General features: G+C 39.6%; 1 protein-coding gene across 1 annotated transcript; it reads right to left on the bottom strand.

Moving 5' to 3' along the window:
• Positions 1-1,291: 1,291 nt before the first annotated feature.
• Positions 1,292-9,511, bottom strand: actr10 (actin related protein 10). The gene is made up of 13 exons (XM_053614501.1): positions 9,031-9,511; positions 7,356-7,428; positions 6,825-6,907; positions 6,590-6,698; positions 5,241-5,348; positions 5,024-5,091; positions 4,579-4,658; positions 4,277-4,312; positions 4,067-4,146; positions 3,879-3,952; positions 2,560-2,641; positions 2,148-2,349; positions 1,292-2,051 (listed from the first exon to the last, which is right to left on the bottom strand). The coding sequence occupies exons 1-13, from the start codon at positions 9,105-9,107 to the stop codon at positions 1,870-1,872; spliced, it is 1,254 nt and encodes a 417-aa protein (XP_053470476.1). The 5' UTR covers positions 9,108-9,511; the 3' UTR covers positions 1,292-1,869.
• Between the last annotated feature and the right edge of the window lie 445 nt (positions 9,512-9,956).

Below are 9,956 nucleotides of genomic sequence, written 5' to 3'. Positions count from 1 at the left end.
CCATTGCCAAGCAGCTTGGTGAGAAGGGGACAACAGTTGGTGCGATTATTCGCAAATGGAAGAAGCACAAAAGAACTGTCAATCTCCCTCGGCCTGGGGCTCCATGCAAGATCTCACCTCGTGGAGTTGCATTGATCATGAGAACAGTGAGGAATCAGCCCAGAACTACACGGGAGGATCTTGTCAATGATCTCAAGGCAGCTGGGACCATAGTCACCAAGAAAACAATTGGTAACACACTACGCCGTGAAGGACTGAAATCCTGCAGCACGCGCAAGGTCCGCTGTTCAAGAAAACACATATACATCCCCGTCTGAAGTTTGCCAATGAACATCTGAATGATTCTGAGGACAACTGGGTGAAAGCGTTGAGGTCAGATGAGACCAAAATGGAGCTCTTTGGCATCAACTCAACTCGCCGTGTTTGGAGGAGGAGGAATGCTGCCTATGACCCCTGGAACACCATCCCCACCGTCAAACATGGAGGTGGAAACATTATGCTTTGGGGTTTTTTTTCTGCTAAGGGGACAGGACAACTTGACCGCATCAAAGGGACGATGGACGGGGCCATGTACCGTCAAATCTTGGGTGAAAACCTCCTTCCCTCAGACAGGGCATTGAAAATGGGTCGTGGATGGATATTCCAGCATGACAATGACCCAAAACACATGGCCAAGGCAACAAAGGAGTGGCTCAAGAAGAAGCACATTAAGGTCCTGGAGTGACCTAGGCAGTCTCCAGACCTTAATCCCATAGAAAATCTGTGGAGAGAGCTGAAGGTTCGAGTTGCCAAACGTCAGCCTCGAAACCTTAATGATTTGGAGAAGATCTGCAAAGAGGAGTGGGACAAAATCCCTCCTGAGATGTGTGCAAACCTGGTGGCCAACTACAAGAAACGTCTGACCTCTGTGATTGCCAACAAGGGTTTTTAAACCAAGTACTAAGTCATGTTTTGCAGAGGGGTCAAATACTTATTTCCCTCATTAAAATGCAAATCAATTTATAACATTTTTGATGTGCGTTTTTCTGGATTTTTTTGTTGTTATTCTGTCTCTCACTGTTCAAATAAATCTACCATTAAAGTTATAGACTGATCATTTCTTTGTCAGTGGGTAAACATACAAAATCAGCAGGGGATCAAATACTTTTTTCCCTCACTGTATGAGCATCCTGTAAGGTCCTTCTCAAAATGACAAAATAAATATAAGACTTCAAATATATGAATAACCAAAAACATTTAAATATATATCAAAGACATACTTTTTAAGGAAAGAAAACAAAACCATATAATATTTATTCTGGAACATTTATTTAGTACACATAAGACACCATGTATTTTTTAACAGCATTTAATGTGTAAATAAATTAAATACATGTAGGATTCTTTTAACTTATGTCAGTGCAAGATTTTCTAAACGCACTGAAAATACAACACAAACATAAATGGAGGGAATGGGAGGAGAAAAAGAAAAAAAATTCCCCAAATATTCTTAATAATACTGCTATTTTCCCCCACTCAATAGCAGTGGAATATCTGCCACAGCAGTGGTACGTTATAAAACTCAAAAAGCTAAAAGAGTGTTTAGTTATGTTCAGGTATTTATTTATTTATCTGTTGAACTTGCTCAAACTTCTCGAGCTTAACATGTGTAGTTAAAATGCTGTTCTAATCAGTCTGACCTCACTGAGTTTTTGTGAGAAAGACTGCCACTTAGTGGTTCATCCACTACGCTTCACTTTGTGAACAGCTACACACAAAATCACAGGCAAACAGAATACATAACTGCTTTTGACAAAGGTAGAGTCTAGGAAAGAGGCTTTGATGATGCAAGTCTTTATGTCTCAGAGAAAGAGATGCATCACTACTGGATTATTTCTCTGTGGAGAAAGCCCTCTTCATGAGTGGTGGGCCTGTCTTTCCAATGTCATACAGTGACTCCAGTGGAGGACTACTGAGACTGCACCAGTCAGGAATGCGGCCTGTCTGATTGTAGTAGTCTCTGGACACAGAGCGACTACCCAGAATGTCCTGCAACGCTCCAAATATAGCCCCTGCACAGGTAAGAGGGGAAAATAAATAATGAAAAGTGATTCGAAATTCTTATGCATTAGTTTCGAGGTACAAGTCTAAAGAATCTTCTTTCTTACCTCCTAGCCAGGCAGTACAGTTGGGCTTGGTCGGTGGACTGTGGATGCGAAAGCTCTTGGTGGCAAGAGCGTCACGGTATTTGGGTTTTTCTACCAGTATGCGGATTTCAGCCAAGAGGCGGTGAAGAAAGCCAGGCAGCATAGCTGTGCCACCGATTACCATCAAGTTCTCTGACAGAACCTTGCGTGTGTCGATGGGGCACTGATGAGGAATAATCACACAGATACAAGAGAGTTTTGGTTATTACCAGTAGAATATGGACAATAATATTCTTAAACACTGTGGATTAATTTGTGGATTAATTAGTGCCCTGTGGATTAAATACCAGTGAAATGCTGGTATTTTAGTGGAGAGGGTAAATTATTAAGACTGTGTTTTAAACTGGGTTTTTTTTTTGTTTGTTTGTTTTACCTTAACCAGAGTGTCAAGCACTAGTGAAGCAATAGATTTTTCTTCATTGTCCTGTTCAAATAACATCTCAGCAACCGAGTCTCTGGAAGAAAAAAAAAATTACAATTCAGCTAATTGTATCCTCTCTAACCCTTAAAGCTAAGGCAGTTAGGTGGAGGGTAAATGCTATTTTAAGATACTTGTGGAAGAACATTTCAAAACGTGGGTTGTACTGCGTTGTTCTCTGCTGCACAGATTAATCTCAAAGCTGCGAGTGCAAACGTAACACCTACAGTAATGACATCAATGGTGTAATGATATACTATTTAGTATGCTAGTATGTAGTTTGGCAAGTAGCTCAAGAATTTGCTGCTCATGATTGCTCAGAGAAGTCTTATGACACACTATGAACTTTACTGTGTACATCAGTGTGACCGTCATAGTTACTGAGTACCAAATGAAATAGTGAAAGCTCTCCATAAGAGCTTGCCTTTTAACAACAGTCAGCTCGTTAGTTCTTGGTGTGACTGATTAAGCAGCAGCACTCACACCCATGAAGAGAAAAAGGTTGCCTTATTGTAATCTCACAGATTTTTTGCTCCAGCCTGTCAAACCGGATAGTGTTAGAACGCTAACTGCAATCCTCACCAAACACAAATAAGGCGAGCTGAAGGGCTCAAATTGCTCACTCTCACCTGGTATAACAGAGTTTGAGATACAAAAGCATGGACACATCAACACCTCACTTTATGGTGAATTCTCTACCTCAACAACTTCTCAATGGGCTAATGATATAAACTCCTCAGTAAAATTGTTTGATTATCATCTGTTCAGCAACAACAAAAAAAAATAATAAAAAAAGTCACCCAGCCTCAATCCTTTTTCCTCCTGTAGTGTATTAATATGAAACTAAAACTCCTTTAGACTCTAACTTGAATTTGGTTTGTTGGTTTGTTGGTTTGTCTCACACGCTGTCACTCTCTCTTTCATGCTTGGCTACAGCTCCCACCAATCACTGTGTAATCGGACGAAAGAGTTGGGCCAGAATTTTTGGCGTATTTAAGCAGGTGTACGATGTACAAGCCAATTCCGACTGGACACCGTTGACACTTCACTAACTGAATTACTACTACAGGATTGTCAGATTGCCACAATTGCTCAGAAACATCACATCATGAAAAATATGTATACATTTTTTTTTTTTTACTAAAAAAATAAAATTAATAATAATAATAAAAAAATGGCACTATAGCTGTAAATTGACAGTCACAGTGCATTTTCATTTAAATGGACTTAAATCCAGTCAGAAGAATAAATGTAAAAATGTTTACCAGATTTACCTGATAGATCCCTTAACATGAAGGATATTCCTTCCGTCCAAGGGATAATCAACATCTGGTGGAGGAGCAGGTCTCTGTAGACAGAAAAGAATAAAAATGACCTGCACATGTGCTTTGTCATAGAGATTCAATAGCAATGGTGTACTAAAACTGTAATCAAATAAACACCGAACATAAAGTCATAAAACCTCTGCAGTTCCATCCATGTTGAACTTGGCCTCCTGGATTTTTAGGCCTCTCTGCAAGTCACTGACAAAGCATGTCCTAACTAATTACAGAAAAGAACAGGACAAAAAACAACAAATAGATTAGTCAACAGTTAATTTTATACAATTTTTTTTTTAAACAGGTACCGTAATTGCAGTCTTTTACTAATCTACTGTTGTTTTGGAGCTTACCTTTGATATCCTCTACAACTTCTTCTGGAATGGTGCCTAGAGCAAAGACAATACAGATGTCAAATACAGTGTCTGATCTATTTTAATTCTGACAGACCTGATGGCCATTTGTAAATGGCTCGATTTAGTCTGCTTGATTAGAAAAATCGGTAAGGCTTGTCTGTTGTTTTGGTCTTCCTACCAAAGTGCTATCTTAAAATCACACACTTTTACTTTTCTCTATGCAGCAGTAAAGGATTAGTAAAGGATTTAAATACGAGCTGTAGACACATGCAACAGTATGTATACTAGCAGAACTTTACCGATGACGGTTGGTAAACTCTGGCCGCTGCTCAAGTCCGTGTCCACTGTGCATTGCTCTGTCAGCAGACTGTCCAACTCCCTATACAGCGGTGAGGAATGCAAGAAAATCCACATTAACAGTCAGACACACACAATTACACCAGGTCCCACCGGCATCTCAAGCCCACTGATATATCACTGGATAATATTACCTGAAAACTGGACTTTATATGCCAGAATTCCCAATGATCACATTTTCTGGTACAATTCTGAACACATCGATAGATTTAACACTACTATTGCACTTAATCTGAAAGTCTCCTGAATAAGGGCTGTGAGTTGCTAAGTTTCAAATTGGACATTCATCCAGTTAACAAAACTCGTTGTCTCCATTTTAAAACCTCGTGTTTGAAAGCTTACACCTAAAACAAACAATCTTTTCAGCAGTTTTATCACCTGACTTACTTGTGAATGGCTTTTCCGCCCATTGGCAAGGCCTCCCATGCAGACAGAATAGGAATTCCTTCATAGACCTAGTAAATGTTCAGGACAAATCCAACTCGTATATGCATACATCTATGAATGAAAGGCCTAATCAATAACAAACAGTGCAACAGCTACCCTTAGACCACCTTGAATGAAGCTTGTGGAAAACGTTCATATTGTATCATAAAAAGGATACAGGCAACACCAACGTTTCTGTATATCCGCAGTCCATCACAAGAGCCGAATTGATGCCTAAAGTCATGATGGACATTAAATGGCTGGGAGCAAAAAGCACTGATGGAACCTAGGTGGGAAGAAAAGCATATGTTACATCAGAGGAGAACAGCTGTATGCTGCATTTTGTGGCATGGTAGAAAAATACAGCATTTAAACATTCCAGTAAACTAAAATGATTCTGCTTTAAAACACACCAAAATGTTTGGTGCAGGAAAAATTGCAAAAGGTAGAAATTCCATGCTTACAAAGATCTGGATAATCATGACTGAAAGATGACAACAGTTACTGTTTAATTCCTAATTCCATGCTTCATGGGTTCTGAACAAATGAGAGATCTATTTGGAAGGAGAATATATGCATACTTGTGTGTCCATTCATCTTTAAAGTCCCCATGAAGTGCCTTGAAACATTCTACAACATTTGATGCGTTGACACAATTTCCACTGAAACAGGAAGTCAGGGCTGGACATACCAAGTGGCTCTTCGCGCTTTATAAATAGCCAATAGCGCTTAGCTTACCTCAAAGCCTGGGCTAAGCCGTAGTTAGTACCATGTTAGTACTTAGTACCATGTTAGTACTTAGTTAGTACCATGGATGCGAGCCTGAGCAATAACAATGTGCTGGATTTGGAAAGGTGATTTTTATAATATTCTGGACGGGACACTTCAGATTCTAGAGATCATTTGGTTGGACAGAAAATCTGACGAGAAGCTGACGTACAAAATAAGGTCATCAAAATTGTCAATCAAAAATCTGTATTGGTGGTACAGACAGAGACGATAAATTTTGAACGCATACATCTTCTAAATGCGAATTTTGTCATTGTTTTGGAGCACATTAGCTTACAGATAACCTTAAGTTTAACATATTCATGATAAAAACCCACAAAAACTTCCATTTTGATTTCATGGAGACTTTAAACATCTCCAACCTTTTTTATTTTCAACAAGCCGGTCCACTAATCAAACCAGAGAGGGTAAATAAAACGAAAAAGCTATAAAAATCTGTGAAAACTGCAACATTTCTGACCTAAAGTCTCTAGCCCTGTAGCTAGTCTCTGGTCGATGAGTGAACTTCTGGTAAACAATCTGCACGTGCATGTGGTTGGATAAACCGCAACAGAGGATCTGCTACAGAAGCCAAGCTCAACTACAGCCACTCCCCCCCAACCCTATATGTTTATTCGTCTGCCAGTCATTTTTAAGCTTTGGTACTGTGAAATACTTTGATGCATCCACAGCCGAACGGTGATTCACCAATTACAGACCCTGCTTTAATGAGTTCCAGTTGACAAAATGTTCTGTTACCTCAAAGTGTTTAAAGAAGACCCGTGACAGTGTTTCTCTGAAGTGCGAAGGGCAGAGGATGGACTCGATGATAACCACTCTCCTGTCACGTGGATTCACAAGCAAATGCCTACAAACACAGCAGACACACTACAATCACATAATGTTGAACCGGGAGACAAACACACTCAAGTTGTGTGTTCATATGAGACCGGATATCCAGAAGCATGACATAAATGCGGTGTGTATCCCCTACCTGAAGTATAATGTGTGAATGAACTCCTTCAGGTTGGCGTACAGCTCCTCTGTGTTTATGTTGTACTGCACTACCTTAATGGGCTGGAGGGGGGGAGAAAAAAACAAAAAAAAACCCCACCAATCAACATTTAATTCAAATAATTAATTAAAATCACAACCAACACGTGAAACTGTAAACATTTAAAGTTGGTCTGCTGGAACACAGATTAGCTCTTAGTCGCCTTAATATTTATGCTCTTCAATACGTTAATGATGTTCATTCTGTAGCCCTGCATTAACATGCCCAAGCTTTTGGGTAGACATGACGGCACAAGATACACAAGAGATCTGATATCAGAGGAAACTCCATACATTTAATTTTTGTCTCAAAAGACAATTGGTCATTAGAACACATGTCTGACATTTTGACCTGTGACTGTGTGTTTTTTCCTCCATTTGGCCCGCTGTAGGAAATATTCGTACAACTCCGCTTTAGATTTGACCTGATCAGCAACCACACATTGCATTTACTGGTAGATATCCAGCTCACCTGCTGGAGTCCAGGACGCTGGATCTCACTAGGAATGATAAACCTAGGCCCAGTTTCACCAGCAAAACCGCATCTGTGGAGTACAGACATGCTTGTTTATAAAATAATATATATATTTTTTAAATGTACTGCTTAAATATTGCAAAGGTGTGGGTGTGAATCTGACAATTAATCGATGCAACAATCATAAATCTATTATTAGAAAAAAAAATTCTGTGCGACAAATAACGTGTTAAAAATAATTCACATTTTTAAATGAAAGTCTAAATAAAATATGAGACTAGTAAGGTGCTTTGCCCATAATGCTGATAGCATTCCTAACTCAGATTCTGAACAATCAGAGACTACTAAATCACTCAGTATCATAGCAGACGGTGTCATAAAATATCATAAAATATCATCAAATATCAAATCATACCTTATGCACTGAAATCTCATCGTATCATGTGGAAGCCTGAGGTTTACAACCCTATGTGGTGGTACACACCGCAGCTGTAAGGCTTATGAGTGCAGAATTAGTCTCTCCAGTCTCTCAATTATTATTATTATTATTATTATTATTATAACAACATATTAAGCTTTTAACTCTGCTCCATGTCATACACTGCACTACTCTTTAAGTTGGGTGTGGAGACTGAGTGGGTCATGGCAAACTTTTTCAAGGTAGAAAGTTGTCTAGTTGCAGAATCCACCCTACATTTCATTTGTTTTAAATCCTAGAATTCTTTTGTAAATGAAAGAAAGCAGATATACGTTTTCTTTGTTTTCCCGACCTAGTAACTGAGGGATGCAAACTTGTGCACTTAAAATTACATAGCTAATTTGTTATCGGCCATCAATGCCACTAAATTCCTATTACTGGATACTGTTCAGGATGGAAACACGACCACTGGCTGAGCAGGAGTTTCCACTGAGCGGATCATGGTGGCTTAGCAGTTAGCATGTTTGCTTCACACCACCGGGATTTGGGGGTTCGAATCCCACATCCATCCTGTGTGCACAGAGTTTGCATGTTCTCCCTGTACATTGGGGTTTTCCTCCAAGTACTCCAGTTTCCTCCCCCAGTCCAGAGTAATGGTAGGCTGACTGACATTTCCAAATTGTCCATAGTGTGTGTGATTGTTCCCTGTGATGGGTTGTCCCGCTGGGCAGGGTGGCCCCCATCCCACGTATAGGATAAACAGTATGGATAATGGATTTTCCACTAAAACATGAGGCTCCATGATGGAGCATGCTGTTACAGGAAAATCATCAACGATGGAGTTTCCAGCAGTAACAGCACGTCCAGAGGTATTCTGTTCGGCAGCAATTGACCAAATTTGCACTTTTTTTTTTTAATTCAACAATGAAACGTCATACTAATTTAAATCGGTTTGTGTTTACATTTAATGTGATGCAGCATTAAATGTAAACGACCTACTTCCTGTTATCACTTACAGCAGTTCCCTCACCAGCATTCCTCTCTTGAAGTTAACACAAGACAACAAATAAATAATACAATGAAGCGACCACGACCTTAAAAACGCATCTAAATCCTAAACGGCTAAACTATAATTTCTATATAAAGATTCTGTGTCAAATCTGCTTCACTACAGAATAAGTGTGACTCAGCCGCACTGTACCTCCCGTTAGCTCACAGTTTACAGTGCTAACGCTCCTTAACTTCATCACTCACTTTGTATATGCAGCTCCTAAATCAACGATAACAGCTGTTTTCTCTCCTCCGCTCCCCAAAACCTCAAACAAGGGCATTTTAATTCACCGAGTGGATTTATAACACAGCTGTTTCACGATCAGAACAACACAGAAGAAAACATTCACAATAACAGCTAACGCTTGTTGTTTTTGCAGGGCGGGGAAGAGGTCCTCGATTTAGCAGACCTAGCATTTGCCAGATTAAAATGAACAAATAATACAATCTTTCAATTCATTCAAAATAAAATTTTGCTTCACGGCTCAAGCTGCACTGATTACATTTCACAAATATATTTGCGTGTTAGTTGTTACATTTCCCCCCAGCATATTCATATTTACGAAAATGAGGGCGTCGAAAGGCAACATGACAGTCAGCAGTAACGGTGCAGCACAGCAGACGCTCTTTCTGCTGATCGGAGACCAGTTTAGCGTCGTTTATTGTGTTACTATTTAGGGTGGAATTGGTGGAGAAGCTGATCCGGGGTCAGATGTAATGAACAAACTAATCAGACCGAGGCTGCGTGGTGCTGATGTTGACCAGTGCTGTCTGATGCCACGATGTTGGTTTAATAAAATTGTGTCGCCGGGGGCTGATCCAGAACTCTGCATGCAAAATAAAACTTAATACATTGAACTTGCTCGGTCTATGTTTTGATTAGTAGAAATGCATTTGTGGGAATAATTAGATTAAATGATAATAAAAAATATTATACTGGATATAGAAAATTGGGTGTTGTCTCAATAAAAGCAATATATTGGGAACTTTTTTTGGGGTGGTGTCTTAACACAGGATTCAGACCTGCTTTGGGTTTTTTTTTTTTTTCTCGGCATGGCGCAGCATCCAGAGCTCATAAACATAACAACACTGCCAATCCCGTTTACGTGTCTAAAGCCAGAGGGATATGA

This window comes from Ictalurus furcatus, chromosome 25 (genome assembly GCF_023375685.1).
Source record: "Ictalurus furcatus strain D&B chromosome 25, Billie_1.0, whole genome shotgun sequence".
In the NCBI taxonomy this organism is placed as follows: domain Eukaryota; kingdom Metazoa; phylum Chordata; class Actinopteri; order Siluriformes; family Ictaluridae; genus Ictalurus; species Ictalurus furcatus.
The sequence above is the reverse complement of the archived record's forward strand: the minus strand, read 5'-3'. Positions and strand labels throughout refer to the sequence as shown.